The sequence below is a fragment of the Acomys russatus genome, chromosome 20 (assembly GCF_903995435.1).
Source record: "Acomys russatus chromosome 20, mAcoRus1.1, whole genome shotgun sequence".
Classification (NCBI taxonomy): Eukaryota; Metazoa; Chordata; class Mammalia; order Rodentia; family Muridae; genus Acomys; species Acomys russatus.
This window is the reverse complement of record NC_067156.1, coordinates 52827967-52846916: the sequence shown is the minus strand read 5'-3', so window position 1 is coordinate 52846916 and position 18950 is coordinate 52827967. Positions and strand designations below refer to the sequence as shown.

Genomic DNA, 18950 nt, shown 5'->3' with positions numbered 1-18950 from the left:
ATATAAGTAGCTCAGCCAGCAGTGGGGAACCAGCACACATGGGGAATTCTCATTTTCAGGAAAGTGGTTACAAGGCCAAGCATTTAAGATTTAGAATTAATGTTTTTCTTTCCTTTTGTGTTTTGTTTTTTTTGAGACAGAGCTAATCATGGGAGTTGCTGGGTAGCCAAGAATTACCTCTTCTCCTCCTGATCCTCCTGCCTCTACCTCAGGAGCTGGGGAGACCGGCATGCATCACCACCCCAGTCTGCGTGGTTCTGGGGATAGAATCCAGGGCTTTGTGTATGCTGGACAATCCTCCTGCAGGAGGACCAATGCTTCTAAACACGAGGAAATGGTTCAGAAATGGAGGTCTTTCTTTTATGCCATTATCTTGTTTCTTTTGTTGTTGTTGTTGTTTGGTTTGGTTTGGTTAGTTGGTTGGTTTGGTTTTTCGAGACTGGGTCTCTCTGTGTATCCTTGGCTGTCCTAGACTCACTTTGTAGACTGTGCTGACCTCAAGCTCTCAGTGATCTGCCTGCCTCTGCTTCCTGAGTGCTGGGATTACAGGCGCTTTTGCAAACTGTTCAGTGCTGTGGGAAAGGGGCTCAGCAGGGCCTTTTAGGACCACAACCATGCAGGAACCTTTCTGATCCCATCCTTTGCCATCGCTTCTTTCCGATCAAGCTACAAGGCTCCTGACGCCGGTGATGAGAGCCTCTTAATTTCTCAGTAATTCTGACTCAGCTAGGTTGCCTTCCCAAAAGCATGTTGCTCACTGTTTCTGCCTTGAATGTTCAGGAGCCAAGCAGCATGTTCCTGGCATTACAGCACTGCCTGTCCTGTTGTCTTGATTTCCTTGTGATTTTGTAGGTTGTTTTTGGTGGTGGTGGTGTTTTGGGGTTTGTTTTGGGTTTGTTTCTTTGTTTGTGAGACAGTGTGCCCTCCGACTGAAGATCTTCCTCCCTCTGCCACCTGGAACAGAAGCTGCAGGCCACCACCCCTGGCTTAATCACCACCTACTTAAGATGCCAAGCTTTCTTCCTGATGGATGATCCTTGAACAAAGATTTGAGGAGTATAATGCGATTTTTTTTTCACCATTTATAGTGCTCCTATGTGGGCATAGGGGAGAGACTGCAGTTGTTGCAAGAGAGTCTCAAAACAACCAGCCAAAGAGTGCATGCCTTTTATCCCAGCACTCAGAACAGAGGCCAGAGGCAAGTGGATCTCAGGGAATTCCAGGCCAGCCTGGTCCTACAGAGTGAGTTCCAGGACAGCTAAAAAAGCAGAGGGGGATCTGATATACAGAGCTGTATTTTTAAAAATATGAATGGAGCCTGCTGTGGTGGCACCCATCTGCAATCCTAGTAATTGAGAAGCGGAGTCAGCAGAAGACGACCAGCCTTCGCTACTTAACAAGGTCTTCTTGAGAATGCTCTATCTTAAGAAAACAAAGAGATCCCAAAATTTGTGGACAAATGGAACTAGAAATGATCATACTGAGTTAACCCAGAAGCAGAAAGACTCGCATGGTATCTACTCACTTATAATTGGACACTAGCCCAAGAGGCATGTCCCATTTACAAGGAGATTGAGATAGATGTGAGGACATCCCACTTACCTAGGACTCTAGGTAAGACAAATATAGGAGATGGGGAAATAGAAAGATCCAGAGGGTCCTAGAAACTTACAAGAAGAACATTATGACGGGCAGATCTGGGCCCAGAAGCTCTGCTCAAAGTACTGCACCAACCAAGGACAATACATGCAGTAAACACTGAACCCCTGCTCATATCTAGTCAATGGGCAAGACATTCTCCACAGTTGAGTGGAGAGCTGGGACTGACTCTGACAAGAACTCTGGTGTCCCATATTTGACCACTTCCCCTTGGTGAGGAGGCCTGGTGGCACTCAGAGAAAGAATAAGCAGAATACTAAGATGAGACTGGATAGCCTATGACTATATAGTGGGGGAAGAGGTCCCCCTCAGTCACAGACATAGGGGAGAGGAATAGAGTGAAAGCGGGAGGGAGGGAGGGAGGAATGGGAGGATATAAGGGATGGGATAACAATTTAGATGTAATCTGAATAAATTAATTAATTAAATTAAAAAAGAAAACAACAATAAAATATAAAGTAAGACAGGGCACAGTGAGCCAGCAATGGTGGCGCACACCTTTTAATTCTGGCACTGGGGAGGCAGAGACAGGAGATCTCTGAGATCAAGGCCAGACTGGTGTACAGAGTGAGTTCCAGGGCAGCCAAAGCTACACACACAAAAAAAAACCCTGTCTCAAAAAACAAAAAAAAAAAAAGCCAGGGCATGGTGGCCAAACCTTTTGTTCCCTGCACTGGAAAGGCAGAGTCAGGCAAATCTCTATGAATTTGAGAACAGCCTGATTTACAACTTGAAAACTCTGTCTCAACCCCCCCACCCCCCACCCCCACCAAAAGATATCAATGTGAGTTAGAGGACAGCCTTGACTAACTAGTGAGTTCCACACCACCCAGTGTTAATGTTAAACGGTAATATCCTGTCTCAAAACAGCAACCAATCAAAGGAGCCAATGAGACCACTCAGCAGATGAAGGCCCTCGCTGCCAAGCCCAAGACTCACTAAAATCAAGGAGCCACATCACACAATACAAGGAAAGAGCCAACTTTGGAAGTTGTCCTCATTGCCACAGCCATGCCAGGCACACCATGGCATGTGCACCACCCTGCACACACAAAGAAATAAGTAATAATAAATTAAACATCGAAAGTGAATACAGGTAAAAATGGCCTTATTGTTTCATCCAGCAAATACAACCATGTAGACACCCTGAGACCTTGTTTTCTTTCTTGGGCAGGATCCTAGCCATATGGTCTAGGCTGGTCTTAATCTTGACATTAAAAGGACTGGAGTTGGCACAGGACACACCAAACCAAGCTCTCAGTGCAGAGGAGATTTATTTGCTCCAGTGGGACAAAGGGCTGCCTCTGGATAGAGAGGAGGCAGATGTGGGCCATGGGTAAAAGGCAGTTTAGAAAGGGTATGGGGGAAATCCCTTGTTAGAATGAGTTGGTTAATTTTGATTGGGCATCATGTTAATTACGCATAGCTAAAAAGGGGCTTTGGCGCGCTGGACTTCAATACATTGAGAGCTGGTCCTTGGTGGTCAGCCTTAGAACAAGACTGAGAAAAGAAAATGTCCAAATAAGGGAATAGACCTTGGTGGCTAGCTTTAGGCTAGCTAAGGCTGACAAGGGAGAGAAAGGGGGGAAGGGCAAGGCCTGCCAGTGCCATGTCTGCCATGCTCGGGTCTGCTAGGTCCCCTTCTGACATCCTCTTGCCTTCGCCTCCTAAATGTTGTATGACAACAGATGTAAACCATCCAATCGGGCTCTTTGCGGAGTGTTTTAAGCATTAGAATGTAGATCTCAAAGGGCATGGTATACGGTCCATTCTTGCAACCCCAACACTGGGAGAGCTGAGGCACGAACATGCTGGCGTTCTAGTCAAGTCTGGCCTTTGACGATATAGTAAGATCCCGCCTCAAAACTATCCAAGAAAGGACTGGAAGGAAGGGCACAATGGGAAGTGACTGCTTGCTGCACAGGCACAAGGAGCCGAGTGTGGGTGCCAGTACCACACTCAAAATGAGGGATGTAGTGGGTCATGGGTATGGCAAACAAGAGGGTCGCTAGGACTCGCTGGTTCCAGGCTCAGTGGAAGACCTTGTCTCAAAGGAAAAAGACAGTGGGACCTCCTCTGGCCTCCACATTCACACATCCGGGCAATCACACACTCACACACAGCCAAAGATTCACATGCATCAAGTTTGTAAATTCTCTGCCGAAATCTCAGCTCGTTCCTTCTGACAAACAATTCCATCGGTAAGAGCTTCGAAGCTGGGAGCTTCTCTTTCACTGAAATCTCAGCTCGTTCCTTCTGACAAACAATTCCATCGATAAGAGCTTCGAAGCTGGGAGCTTCTCTTTCACTGTCTTGCACCCCAATCCCTACGGGAGCGACTCTCCTCCCAACCCCCCCCCCCCCCATGCATCACTTCCATTTAAGGGAGGCAACTTACACACACTCTCTCTCTCTTCCCTCAGGTCAGGAGACTCTGAGGGTAGAGGTGGGGTAAAGATAAGGCTTCTGATGTGAGAGTTTGTTTCCTGGTTCTCACAGTCAAAGAGGAAGGTCACCACCACGTTATGCCTACCTTCCTCACATGACTGGTTCAGGATGAAGCAATCCCTGCAGTTCTATCGCTGCTGAAGGCAGAGGGAGAACCGTGAGGTCAGCACGACCAGAATCACACCTCAGCTCAGCTGTGTGCAAGGCAAGCGTACGGGAGAGCATAGAGGAGGCAACACTTCTCCTCAGGCCACCATGCTCAAGGCATCTTCAAATCACTCTGAGGCTTTTATTCTTATTACTTGTTATTGTTGGTTTGGTCTTGGTTTGTTTGTTTGTTTTTTTTAAATTTATTTATTTATTATGTATACAGTGCATATTAAATCTCATTATAGATGGTTGTGAACCACCATGTGGTTGCTGGGAATTGAACTCAGGACCTCTGGAAAAGCAGTCAGTGCTCTTAACCACTGAGCCACCTATTCAGCCGTCATGGTCTTAGTTTTTTGAGACAGGGTTTCTCTTGTAGTCTTGACTGTCCTGGACTTTTGTAGACCAAGCTCAGAGATCCCCCTGCTTCTGCATCCCTGAGTGATGGGATTAAAGGTGTTCGTCACCACATCTGGTTGTATTTTTATTACTTTTGTTGTTATTGTTGTTTTCTTTTTCTTTCTTTCTTTCTTTCTTTCTTTCTTTTTTTTTTTTTTTTTTTTTTTTTTTTTTTGGTTTTTCAAAACCTTGGCTGTCCTGGACTTGCTTTGTAGACCAGGCTAGCCTCAGACTCACAGCAATCTGCCTGCCTCTGCCTCCCAAGTGCTGGGATTAAAGGCTTGCGCCACCACCGCCCAGCTGTTGTTCGTTTTTCAAGGCAAGATCTATGTACACCAGACTGGCCTTGAGCTCAAGGGATTAGCCAATCTCTGCTTGTCTAGTGCTGGGATACAAAGTGCATGGCCACTCTCAAAAGAGAAACATAAAACCAAGTCAGCTGCAAACCCTTTATTAGAGTGTTCTGGTGAGATGCACAGATCTCAAGACCTAGGCCTGGGAAGATGGCTCAGTTGGCAAACTGCATGTCCATCGCAGGCATGAGGCCTGAGGTTCAGATTCTTCGACCTCATGTAAAAGCTGAACATAGCAGGATGGCCCTGAAATCCCAGTGCTTGGGAGGTGGCTGCCTGAGGCTTGCTCGCCAGCTAGCTCAAGGTTCTGCTCTAAAAATAAGGGAGCTGGCTCAATGGGGAAAAGTGCTGGTCACATACACCAGCATGAAAGGAGTACCAACTCCTGAAAGCTGTCCTCTGTGGACCAACAATTCGGCTCAGCGGATAACGGCACTTGCAGCCAAGACGGCATGGATGGAGTTCCATTGCTGGATCTACAGAGTGGAAGGGAGAAGACTGACCCCACACATGGAGGATCACACACACACACACACACACACACACACACACACACACACACGTACATAAATAGATAAATATAGAGTTTTAATTACAATGTTGCATTGTCTCTAGCAAGCACCACAGCGTGTGCACACCCACACAAGATTTTTTAAAAACGTTTACAGTAAAGGCGGGCTTGGTGCCTGTAACCCCAGCACAGGGATGCAGAGACAGGTAGATCACTGTGGGTTTGAGGCCAGCCTGGTCCACAAAGCAAGCCCAGGATGGCCAAGGCTACACAGAGAAACCCTGTCTCGGAAAAACAATTTTTTTTTTAGAACTACTGATCTCTAATATACACCTTCCCACACAAACATATATATGTGCAGTCTCTCTCTCTCTCTTTTACGCGTGCACACACATACACACACACACACACACACATACCACCAGATGTCTGGTGATATAAATATGTTAAAAATAGGTTAGTAAATTCCGTAACTTACATAAAACACACAGGAAGACTGTGGCATTTTTCCATAGTTGCTACAGTATCAACCTTTATTAAACAGTTCAAATTACAGTATCAGTCTTCAGAAAGAATACACATAAATACAGTCACAGACCATAAATACCTAATGGGCAAAGAAAAAAACTCTTCAAAGTAAACAACCTTAATGCTGAGGCCCACTAACTACTACTGAGGTAACTTCATCCAAAGTGACTTAGCTACATGATACCCTTCACAGGGTCATGAAACCCTTGTCTCCAAACAAAAAGGAAACTGATACACATGCGCACACGAAACAAAAGACTTAAATTATAAATAGGTAAATTAACTATTATTCCCAGTAGAGCTCAGTCACGAGCTTATTTCCCTTTTTTTTGGGACAACTTTTGGTTTTAGTTAACTTAAAGGCTAAACGGGTTGAGTTTCAATATACAGATACCCTGGGAAAATAGTCAAACAGTGATTAGCATATCCCATTGCTTCCGGTAGACAGCTCATCCTTGTGATCAGAACAGGCACCATCCTTTCAGCTGTTGTCAAGTACACATGAGTGGTAGTCACCTTGCTATAGAAAAGAACATTAGAACTCACTTCTCATTTTCCACTCTAAAACTGATATGGCCATTTTCTTGTCTTCCAGCCCCTCCCCAGCCATCATATTCCTATTTGTTCACTTTGACCTTTGTCACAATAAGGACAGCAGAGCTTCGTCTCTAGAGGCACCTGGGTTGTGCAACACCCACATTTGGCAAGTAACGTTTCTTGCCTTTAAGGTTCAATTCTGTCTATGTTTCTACTTTTAAAACCCTCTCAGTCCTCCATCAGTTGTTCCCATGTCTTGGCTAATACAAATAATAATAATAATAAAATGCAGAAGTATAGCTATTCCCTTCAGCAGACAGATTTCAACACCTTCACATACACAGTCAGTAGTGGGATAGCTGGGTTTCGGGTGCCTTACTTCTTAGCTTTTCAGGGAACCTCAATGGCATTTTACAAAATAAGTGTCTTACCTTACAATACTATAAAAGACATACAAACATTCCTTCTTAAGTCCTCAGCAAGCTTGTTATCTTTCATTTCCGGTAACAGGCAAGTCCAGAGCGTATAAGATCATCTCATACATAGTGGCTTTTATTTCCATTTCTCTGAACCATTTCTCTGCCTTTGGGGCAATGTCTATTCAAGTCTCTTGCACTGTTAACCAGGATTGAGCTGCTATTGAGTGTCCCATTTCCTAGCTCAGATTAAAACTGAAACTCTAAACCAGCACTTGGGAGGCAAAGGCAGGTGGCCAGCCTGATCTACAGAGGGAATTCCAGGCAGCCAGGGCTACACAGAGGAACCTTGTCTCCAAATACAAAAACAAACAAAGAAAAATGTCTTAGAAACCTTAAGAAATAACTGTGGAAGGTTACAAAATTTCAGAACTTTCTTATGAATCTTTGACTAAGCTTTAATTACATCAACTTTTAAAAGTTTATTTTCCTATTTAAGGTTACATAAAACCCAAACTTTTTTTTTTTTAATCACAAAATATTCAATCTGCAAGAGTTTTACGGGAACCAAACAACCTTGCTCTACTTCTAATATTTTTTTCAGTTACTTGGTATTTTTCCCATGCTTTCCAGTTAATGGTTAAAGTAACACACTTAAAAGTCATCTAAACAGACATAATACAGTAAGCTTGTAGTGACCTATGAAATAAATTTTCACTATAACATTCAGTGTTATGAAAAATGAAATGTTTTCTCTTAGAAAATGAGGTGGATGAAACTAAACAGTATGCATTGTTCTGGAGTTGTCAAAAAGGAACACTGAATTACTTTGCCCCCAGCCAATGCAATCATTTACTATGCCCCCCCCCCCTCTATTACTCTAGCCCACGACCTTTGGCAAACACACCAGGACAACTCTCCAATCCCCAGGATTCCTCTAGTTTTGTTTTGACATAAGTGTGGTTTCCACACTATCACATCTCAATGGTTTTTGAAAACTTTCCTGAAGACGTTCGTCTTCCGTCTCTTCATTCATCATCCCCGCCCAGGGAACCAAAAGCAGGCGTGTCTCCTCATCCTTTCCCACGACATCACAGTCCATCCAATTAACAGACATTTGCACCAGCGGGGGGAAACTTCCTGTCTAGGAGGTCCCTTCTTGCAAAAGCTTTTGAAGAACTCAGGTTACTAAATTAAAGAGCTTGGAAATAAAATTCAGAAGTTTCTGCCGAAAGTTCAGTTTGTCTCCAATTCTCCGGAGCTGAGCGCACTCCTCCTCCAGGTCTGAAAAAGACAAATTAGACATAAACATTCACTGTAAAGCAGTAAGAATAACACACAACCCAAGTGCAAGGCTGAGGTACTCTCAGGCATGTCTTCAGCGTTAGCGCACCTGACTTTCCCAGAATGGTAATAATATAAAGACACATAGGTCAGGTAAGGGTATAGGTATTTGTTTTGATTTTTTAAAACCACCCTAGATGAGGTCAGTTCTCTTCCAAATATAGAAATTGCATGTATTAAAATTTTACCAGCAGTGCCATTAGTCAGCCCATAGCCATTTCACATGATGTCATCTTTTTCTCTTTTAAGGTTGGGCAGGGGACAAAAGTCAAATTCCAATCACTTGTGATATTTTCAAGTAGACTTGATCTTCAAATGGCAGTATCTCATAGCTCCAATGCCTCTCTCACACCAGGCAAATATAAAACTATCCTTTTGGAACTCTTTTTCTTTCCCCATGAGAGTCATAAAAATCTCGTAAAGGTGGAGTTACACTTTAAAACAACCTTACTTTGTTGATTTGAAATAAAGTCTTAGGCCTTAAGCCTGCTGTGAAGCTGATGACCTCGAACTCCTAATCCTGCCTCCGCTTCCAAGGGCTGTGTGCTGGAATTGCAGCCTGGCTTTTCTAAAATAATGTCAAATTTACATTCTGATCTAAACCAGTTTATGTCTACAAGCCTACTCTGTATCAATCCATTGTCTTTATGGAGAAGCGTAAAGGAGACAGTTTGATTCCCATCTTTATAATTATTTCCATATTTTCTTGGAACTGAAGTATAGTAATTAGCTGAATGTTATTAAGAAAAATAATGTGTGCATGCCTTTAATCCCAGCACTTGGGAGGCAGAAGCAGTCAGGCCTCTGTGAGTTCAAGGCTAGCCCTACAGAACTAGTCCCAGGACAGGTAAGCTACATGGAAAAAACAAACAAACAAATAAACCCAACCCTGTCTCAAAAGGAAATAATAATAATAATAATAATAATAATAATAATAATAATAATAATAATAACAACAACAACAACAACAACAACTGAGGATGTGGGTCAGTTGGGTAATGTAATCCCAGAGAGAAAAGGACCAGAAACTCAAGGTTATTTTCCACTATTACATTAGCAGGTTCAAATCCAGCTTGTATTTAATGAGACTCTGTCAAAACACACAGACAAAAACAAAGGGGGAAAAAAAAACTACCCTCTCTCTTCCAAAAAACAAACACTATCTAGCATTCAATTTAGAAACATGAGTAAAACTCCCGACATCCCAAAAGGCAGCCAGTACTCCCATTCAAGCAAGCTCCAGACAGAGCTGACCCCTATAGGGCCAATTAAGCCAGGGTCACAGGAGCTCTGTAACACTTTCTCAGCACACCTCCTGGCCTAAGAAAAGAAAGCAAAAAGGCTACTCCAGATGTCTGATGAAACAGCAGTCTGTCCTACAGAGATTTCCAAGCCCTAAGTTTCTGATTGTAGTAGACCTTGGGTGAGAGTCACACACATACACACACAAAAGGTGCTGGGGTGAAAAGATGGGGTGGGCTGCCCCCCCCCCCGCAAAAGTGATGAAATTAGGGACAAGGCAATGCAAAAAAGAACACCTCCTTACCAGATAAACACCACCCCTCCCCCTGGCCTTTCCAACAGGGACAGTTAAAATGCTAACTAAGGAGGAAGGCCTCCTGATTCCAGAATTCAGGCACCCCAGCGGGGTGTCCTTAAACCTTAAACAGCCTTGAGTTGGAATAACTGGACCCCGAAGCAGCTTAAGAAATGCTATTATTAGTCCTGTAGGTGGGGGCAATTCGCGGTGACAAGCCCTCTGAGCTGAGTCCCAGGGACGATGCCCTGCCTCGGGCAGCGCCCAGGGGGCTGTAAGTGACCGTCTAGGGTAGCCGCCTGCACATGCCGGTACCCGCCCTCCGTCCCCGTCCCCCCTCCCCCGGAGAAAAAATAAGCCTAGCTAACATGCAAGCTGCTGCTTCGAGAACTTTCTTATGGTGTTCCTAAGGCACGCTCCAAGCGTGCGCGAGCTCCAACGGACTAAGCCGGGCCTCCGAAGGGCCGCAGCTCCGGGACCCATACCTGCTGGCACCCGCGTTGGGCTCGGGCTCTTCGGCGCACTCTTCCGCTCCTTCTTGCTGGGCATCTCCGCCAGCACCGCAGTGATGTCGGGCTCACACCAAGCGCTATACAGTTTGTCTCCAATCTTCCTGAGCTGATCAGCGAACTCGGGCGCTAGCTCTAAAAAAAGAAATACCCCTGGAAATGAACACTGACAACAATCCAATCGGTGACCCGCAAGTTAGCACACCCACCTAGGCAGCATCTCAGAATGCTACTTGGACGCATCAGTTTTTCAAATGTGAGGAGGGACTTAGAATTGTGTGCACTCACACATCAACGCTGGTGGCTCAATAAAAGTTAACGAATATAGACACTTACTTTAACCAATCCTGTGAGGTCTCCTTTTTATCTCTCATTTAAGACTGACCAGGGAACAAAAGTCAATTTCTAAAAACGTGTCATTTTTAAAGTAGATCCGTTTTTCCAATGGCAAAGTGCCCTCCTTTAAAACTTGATATTTTCTCGTTAAAAAAAGAAAACATATAATTTTACTATAATAGTCCACAGTTCCTAAAATAATTTAAAACCAAACCAGTGTTTTCCTATAAGCCTACTACTACTATGTGCCAATTCAGCACATCTATAGAAAGGCAGGAAGGTTAAACTCGTGTCTTACTGCTTTTTAGAATTTAGGCGTTCTAATAGCTGGATGATACTAAGAATAACACAATTAGCTGGATATTAAGAAAACTGTCACAAGTAAGTAAAACTAATATGCAATCGGTCTACTTCTAAAAATATTTCAAAGAACAATTCTGGTTCTGGTTGTTCTGATACTGCCCCCACCCCCACCCCCGACTATGACCAAATATTCTGAGTACAAATTTAAAAGCTGGTCTATTTTGTAACCAGACGCCTGCTGCTTAGACTGACAGCGAATACGAACTTAAGTACATAGTAAAACAAGCTCTTAAACCTACTTTTGGATAAGTTTCTTTAACGGCTGAGTGAAACCAGAGGCCTTAAGAGATCCCACAGTGTGCATTGTTTTAATGAGCTCCAGGGTCAAATATTTTCAGAAATATTAACAAAACACTCTTTAAGGTGAAATATATTAAATGCTGCATACAAATTGGGAAGTCTCGATTTCTAGGAGCATTTAGTACTTTCTCAAAAGGGAGAGGGGTAGAAAGCAGCTCAGAGATCCCAGGGCCACTGGCATGCTGGGCAATTGCTCTACCCTTTCACTACACACCAGCCCTACTACTTTGATTTGAGAGAGAGAACTGATTTTTTTTTTTTTTTTAAAGCCTGGGTCTCTCTAAAACAGAAACCGCCTTAAACTATACAATCTAGTCTAATTCAATTCTCCTGCCTCAGTGTCCTGAGCGCTGGAGTTAGAGACAGGTATGCCCAGCATACCTTTAATGCCCGGCATAATTTAATTGGAGCTACACATTAACTACTTGACCTCTCTGCTGCTCTTTAAATCTGTCTAGACAACGCCATGCTCATGTTGGACCTTCCAGAAATATGTACACCAAAAAAAAAAAAAAAAAAAGCAAAGCTCCTCCATCCAGGTTCTAGCTAACACTTGCAATGTACCACCTCTGCCTCCTGGCCTTATAAAGCCATAGGAGAAACGGAGCCTGTAACTGAGTAAACACCAGTATGCCCGCAAAGTTACTTCTGGACAGGAGCCTTGCAATCCCTGAGCAGGTGACTGCCACCTTAGATTAAGATTTATAAAAATAAATAAAAATGGACGACCCTGAACAGTTTTAGGGAGTTGCATGTGAGTGACTGGAGTGGGAGAGTTGATGGGTGAAAGAGTCAATGACCAAATTCTCTTCTCCTCAATTTCCAACGTTCCCAATCTGGACAGTTAAGCTCTCAATACCAGAGTCTCAAGCCCACGACTCCAGGGGTTCGGGGTGATAGAATCCGAAGTTTGAACGCTGCTTTCCTTGGTATTGGAGGTGGGGTAGTGGGGTAGTGGGGACCGAGATGAAGAGAGCTCCCAAAGATGGTCTGGGGAGGAGAGGGCCTGTCAGGGAAGCGCTAGGCCCTGAGACCTCTCCCACCCGCACCTGCCCCTAAAACCATCTTTCAGGTTATGCCTGCACCTGTTTTTCCCTCCTCCTGGTCCCTGAGTCAGTGCAAGTAGAAACCCAGGGAACAGACGGTAATTCCGGCCTAAAATGCACCTGCATCTCAATGACACGCTGGGCTGGGCTCCCCCAGAGGCCCACAGTCCTGATAGAAGCCCCTTAAGAACTTTCTAGAAGCGTCGAAGGCACGAGCCTTAGAGCCGATTTGGCCCGAACATTGCAGGCGCGTACATTCTGGCCCGAGACCCGAAGGGCTGAACCGTCCCAACCATGACCTCGACCCTGACCCATCCAGCCATGGTGTCCACGGGCCGAACTGCTAGGTACCTGCCCGCTCTGGGTTCGCCGGCGCGTTCTGAAGCGCCTTACTCCGGGGCATCTCCCAAGCGCCGCGGCGATCTCCGCTGCGCACCGGGGGAACTGAAGTTCCCCAATCTGGGCTGTGGGGCTCCCACAGGACTCGGGCTGCACAAGATGGGACCGTGGGTGCCACGCGATCCAGACGCACTGAGTTTCTGCCGGCAGCCCGAGCGCTGGAATTCTCTCAATTCAGGCTCCCCACGCCTGCTCTGGGATTTTATGGGGACTTCCCTGGTGACGTAATTTGACGTCTGCCCGCCCGTGTCCCCGCCCCTGCGAGCAGCGGCAGCGCGGGAGCAAAGTGGAGCAGGTCTCGAGACGCCCCCGAGCGCAACCTGCCGGGACAAGCCACAGACCGCCGCGGCGCCGGCCCACGGTGGGGGGTGGGGGGCGCAAGGAGAGCGAGTCCTGCTCAGCCCCCAAATTGCTTTCTTAAAAAAAACGAAGGTGGGAGGCAAAGATCGACTCTGAGAGGTCGCGTCGACCCTGTGGCAGTAGCAGCCGCCAAGAGTGGCTAAGAAAATCTAACTGGGAAGAAAGTTGGAAGCGGGGTGAGACAAGGCTCCTGGCCTTTATTATTCTTCGCCAATTAGGGCAATGTAAACAACCCCAGAAAGGAATGGGGAAGGGAAACCGTTTCCAATTTTAAAGTTTGGGTCGTTCCAAGGAAATGAAAAGACGAAGTCTTTACCTAGCAGACGTCACGTGAGAAGAGTCCCAAGTTCGAGTACAAAATTGAACTTTGAGAAAGCTGCGTAGTGACTGCAAATTGTTATGATAAAGAAGCTGTGTCTGCGTTGGGCAGGCGCGTGCGGGTGTGGCTCCCGGCTTCGGGCTAGTCCTCCCAGGCAACACTGGGATTGTTGAAAAGCCACGCGCATTCCCTCTGGATGTTTTGATACCGCACAGAGAAAGGGCCACCTTCATCTATGAAATGTCTAGATCCTTTGAGGACGGAGGAAGATATCTGGGAACAGGAACTTTCTTGTGCCCTGGCTGGCTGGCGCTTGAATAATTCTAGCTAACAGGTTTGGAGACTTTCTTGATAAAGAAAAGTTTACATTTTCTCATCCTGTCCTCAACCTGGCCCAGGGAAGTTTGATCACTTTTCAGATGCAAAAATAATTTGATAGAGATTAAAATGCCCAATTTCTCTGAGGCAGACAACAATGCCCCTCTGAAGTGAACCCTGGCAGGCCCACTGGGAGCAACTGCTGTCTGTGACCCACGAGGCCCCTGCTAGCAATGACCGGTCTCAGAAAATAGTGTTGCTTTATTTTGCATTTTATATTGCTGTTTGGTGCAGACTCCAGGGTTCGATGCAGGCAGCTGCATGGAATTCGGAGAGGTGTTCGCTTAAGCCCGCATTGTTGGTGTCTCTAGGAAAATAAACTCAGGCAACTCAGACTTCATATTCCAAAAGAGCCAAGTAAATTAACAACAGATTGGCAGCCGCCGGGTTAGAGGGAGTTGGAGCCCCAAACTCCTCCGGCTTGCTGTTCTTGTTTACATCCAATGGCTCCTGTATGCTTCTTAATCGTTTTTTCCCCCTTAAGTCATTCAATCTGCACGAACTAGCAAATATTTATTCATGACTTGGCACTAGAGGAGGCACAGACAACATAGAGAGAATGAACGAAACTAATCGGGCTTAGCAACTTTGTTTTAAAGCTAATGTTGGATGATTTTGAGTGTGGTAAATTCCAAGGGGCAAGTATGAAACAAATGATCGCTCACACTGACTTCCTTAGTTCCCTAGAACGCCGTTAATTTATTGATTGCATCGACTAATAAACTTAAGTTTAAACCACCGGCTCTGAAATGTATTGAGTACACACACCGTGACAAAAGCAAATTTTAACATTGTTTATAAGGCTTGCCTGTGGCAATCCTGTCTTCTGACATTTTCATTATAAAAGATTGTTCATCTATCAAGGATACAAATCTTAGACAAACCTGTGCCTTTATAAGGAAGAGAGAGAGAGAGAGAGTGAGAGAGAGAGAGAGAGAGAGAGAGAGAGAGAGAGAGAGAGAGAGAGAGAGAGAAAGAGAGAGAGAGATTGGAGTTGAGTTGGCTTCAGAGAAAGTCAAAGCAGGCCCTTGATGGATGACTTTTTTGTTGGTTGGTCGGTTGGTTTTGTTTAGTTTTTTGAGACAGAGTTTCTCTGTATAGACTTAGTTCTCCTGGACTCACTTTGTACATCAGGCTGGCCTCGAACTCATAGAGATCCGACTGCCTCTGCCTGTGCCACCATACCCAGTGATGGATGACATTTTTAAGACTTCAGATTTGAAACTGTAGAAAAAAATTTCCCCTGGTCTACCTTTCTATGAAAAGAATTAGAAACCAAGAGTGAAAAATTCCCTCTTCTAGAACTAGGTAACTCATAAAATAGGACTGTATGTTGGCCTTGCAAGAAAAGTAATCATGGGGCTACAGGAGCTAATGAAATAATGCAGTTATCGTTAAGAATTCTGATCTCCTACAACCTATTGGGGGGGGTGATGCAAACAAAAAACACTGATCAGGATGACAACTTTTACAACCATTACCATGATCCAAACTCCTGGGATTTTTTTTTTTGTTTTGGTTTTGGTTTTGGCTTTTTTCAAGAAACAGTTTCTCTGTGTGGCCTTGGCTATCCTAGTCTCGCTTTGTAGACCAGGCTGGCCTCGAACTCACAGTGATCCGCCTGCTTCTGCCTCCCAAGTGCTGGGATTAAAGGCATGCACCACCAAACTCCTGTTTTTAAGACTTCTTTTTAAATTGTGAGTGAATGTGTATGTTTGTGTGTGTGTGTGTGTATGTGTGTGTCTATGTCAGTGTCTGTGAGTACAGGCCCAAGGTTAAATTAGAAGTTGTCCAATGTGGGTGCTAGGACCTGAACTCAGGCACTCCAGAAAGAGTATCTGTAGCCAGAGATAACTGTGATCTTCCTGCCTCCACTTCCCAAGTACTAGACTACAGGAATGTGCCCCACCACACCCAATTGCCAATGTGTTTTTGTTTTTTGTTTTTGTTTTTGTTTTTCAAGACAGTGTTTCTCTGCATAGCCCTGGCAGTCCAGGAACTCTTATCAGTAGACCTGTCTGGCCTTCGACTCAGAGCTCCACCTACCTCCGTCTCTGTAGTTCTGGGATTGAAGGCGTGTGCCACCACACCCAGTTTAACAATTTAAAGAGATAGAATCAAAATGATGTAAACTTCAGACGAGCGGATGCTTCTCGTCCTCATTCAGTTATAGTGTGCGGTCTGTCCCAGGCGCCAAGGCCACTTTACCCATGCCATGTAGGGTGGAGCTGGACAAGTTAGGTGACTTGACTGCGCTGCACACTAGCTGGCATCCCTGAAGCTTCTGCATCCCCTTGGGATGCAACACTTTGAAACATGGACATGGAGTCCAGGAAAAGTATTTTCCAGGAGCATCCCTGTCTGATTATAGTGCCTCTACACTTGTCTACTTGGCAGCTGAGAAAAAGATAATTTAGTAACAATGAGCCAAAATTTAGCCCCAAAATACTGTTTGAGTAGGTAAACACACACACACTCTCTCTCTCTCTCTCTCCCTCTGTGTGTGTGTGTGTGTGTGTGTGTGTGTGTGTGTGTGTGTATGTGTGTGTGTGCAATTTTTTTAAATTACACCACAAGCAGCCTGGTTAGGAATGGAATAATCATTCATATATTTCAAACACAAAGACTGAAGAGCTAAACACGAGAGAGGAAAGCACAGATACTTAAAGGAAGCCTTTGATGAGCTGTGCGGGTCTATAGGACTGAAACTGTTTACTTTAGTATCAAGAGACTTGGGTTTTCCTGGAAAGCCTGTTTGTGAGATTTGCCAATGCTCTGAGCACTTAAATTTCCACTGTAAAACAGCCCCTGGGGCAAAGCTGTCCAGAAAGTGTTCTCTGACCCTGTGGATCTACAGTGGATATAGTCTTACCGCTTTCCTTTGAATAAGAGTGGCTTGAAGCCAAACATTGTTGCTCATGTTTGTTACTATAGCACTCAGGAGCTTGAGCTAAGAGGATTGCCTTGAATCCCAGCACTCTGCAGGCAGAGGCAGGCAGATCCCTATTAAGTTCCGAGGCCAGCCTGCTCTACAGAGCATGTTCTGGGACAGCCAGAACTACACAGAGAAACACTGTCTTGAAGTAAACAAGCAAAGAAACAAATAAATACAGCTGCTTCTGGAGCTCTGGTTGGCCCTGGAATTTTCTTCATCTTTAACAAACTCTGGTGATTTGGGTTTGTGAACAGTTCTAAGCAGTGAGAGTAGACGGGGCTGCGGCTACTAACCTGACAGGGCAGTAAGTTGTATGCTGACGCTGTGTGCAAGAAACATTGTGGCCAATCATGGGACTGTCCGGGAGGGCAGCTAAGCTGCAGGAAAGGGAACCTGTATCAAACCCTGACATTTTGATATGAGTCATCGAGGCTACAGAAAAAGGCGGGACCCAGCCAGGTGAAGGGTGGAGAGAGGGGGAGTGGTGAGGATCTGCTATAGGAATTTGGATATTATTGTAACTTCAATAAGGAAGCCATTGAAGGTTTTATGCAAGTGGGTGATGCGATCAGATTCCAGTAAAGTCACTCTGGCTGCAAAATGGTGAGATCAGTTGTACTGACCCCTGGGACAAGCAGGGCACCAGACAATATATAGTAATTCTCATACAAGATGGTAATGGGCATTTGGGAGACAGAGGCAGGAGGATCTCTATGAGTTAGAGGCCGATCTGGTCTACAAAGTGAGTCCAGAGCAGCCAGGGCTGTTACATAGAGAACCTTTGTCTTGGAAGAAAAAAAAAAAAAAAAAAAAAAAAGTAGTGGCAGCAAGGACAATAGGACAATGACAGTCAACTTCCTTTACTCTAATTTCCGAAGTGTGTGCCCAGGGAAGGCTATCCTAATATATATCTTTTTCTTCTTCTTTTTTCTTTCTTTCTTTCTTTTTCTTTCTTTTTTTTTTTTTTTTAAATTGATCTTTTTATTCTGTATTAGCTTTCCAGGGCTGCCATGAAAAGCTACCACAGACCTGGCAGTTTAAGGCAATAAAATTAAAGCAGATAGCTCTCTGTGAGTTCAAGACCAGCCTGGTCTACAGAGTTAGTTCCAGGACAGCCAGGGCTGTTACACAGATAAACTTTGTCTCAAAAAAACTTTGTCTCTCTCAGGGTTCTGGAAGCTGGAGGTCTGAAATGAAGGTGTCAGCAGGAGCCATATTGCCTCTGCATTGTCTAGGCACCCTCCTGTCTTCTCCAGTGTCCAGGGTTGGCACATGATCCTTGGCATCTTGTGACATGTAATGTGGCACTCCAGGGTCTGCCCTCAGCTCACACATCCTCCTATCTGTGCCTCAAACCTGCAGCAATCCTCCTGCCTCAGGCTCCTGAACACTGAAATTACAGGTGTCTGCCAATATGCCCAGCTCTTTCTTCTTCTCGTCCTCCTCCCCTTCTCCTCTGCTCCTCCTCCTCTTCTTCCTCCCCTCCTCCTCCTTCTCCTCCTCTTCCTTCTTCTTGGTTTTTTGAGGCAGGGTTTCTCACTGTGGCTGTCCTGGAAACACTCTGTAGATCAGGCTGGCCTTGAATTTACAGATTTGGGATTAAAGGCATGTGCCACCATTGCCCCAGTCTCTTTCTTGTAAAGATATCTCTCACTGTGTTAGAGCTCACTCCAAACCAATATGATCTCGAGTTAATTTGATTAAATCTACAGACTGTTTTAAAAGTCATATTCACTAGTTGGAAGGTCTAGAACCTTCCACTGAGGAGGAAGTTCCACAACTAAAACCCCTAACCTCTCTTTTATCAGCTCAGCTGTTCCTCCAACCCTCACCACAGACAAGGTTTCTCTGTGTAGCCCTGGCCGTCCTGGACTCTATTTGTAGACCAGGCTAGCTTCAAACTCAGAGATCCTCCTGCCTCTGCCGTCTGACTGCTGGGATTAAAGGCATGTGTCACCATTGCCAACTCAGCTGCCTTTAATAAACAAAAAGCAGGGCTGGTGGGTTGGCTCAGTGGCTCACCTTCCCCAGGACTGAAGACTTGAGTTGGGTACCCAGGACCCACCTTCTGAACTGACTCCCACAAATTGTTCTCTGCTCCTACTGTTTTCATTGGGCCATTC

General features: G+C 45.1%; 1 protein-coding gene across 1 annotated transcript; it reads right to left on the bottom strand.

Annotated features, from left to right (window-relative positions):
• Positions 1-8094: 8094 nt before the first annotated feature.
• On the bottom strand, positions 8095-13023 carry Pmaip1 (phorbol-12-myristate-13-acetate-induced protein 1). Its single transcript, XM_051163196.1, has 3 exons — positions 12788-13023; positions 10368-10526; positions 8095-8285 (listed from the first exon to the last, which is right to left on the bottom strand). Exons 1-3 carry the CDS (start codon positions 12837-12839, stop codon positions 8182-8184), a joined length of 315 nt encoding a protein of 104 aa, XP_051019153.1. The 5' UTR covers positions 12840-13023; the 3' UTR covers positions 8095-8181.
• Positions 13024-18950: the final 5927 nt, after the last annotated feature.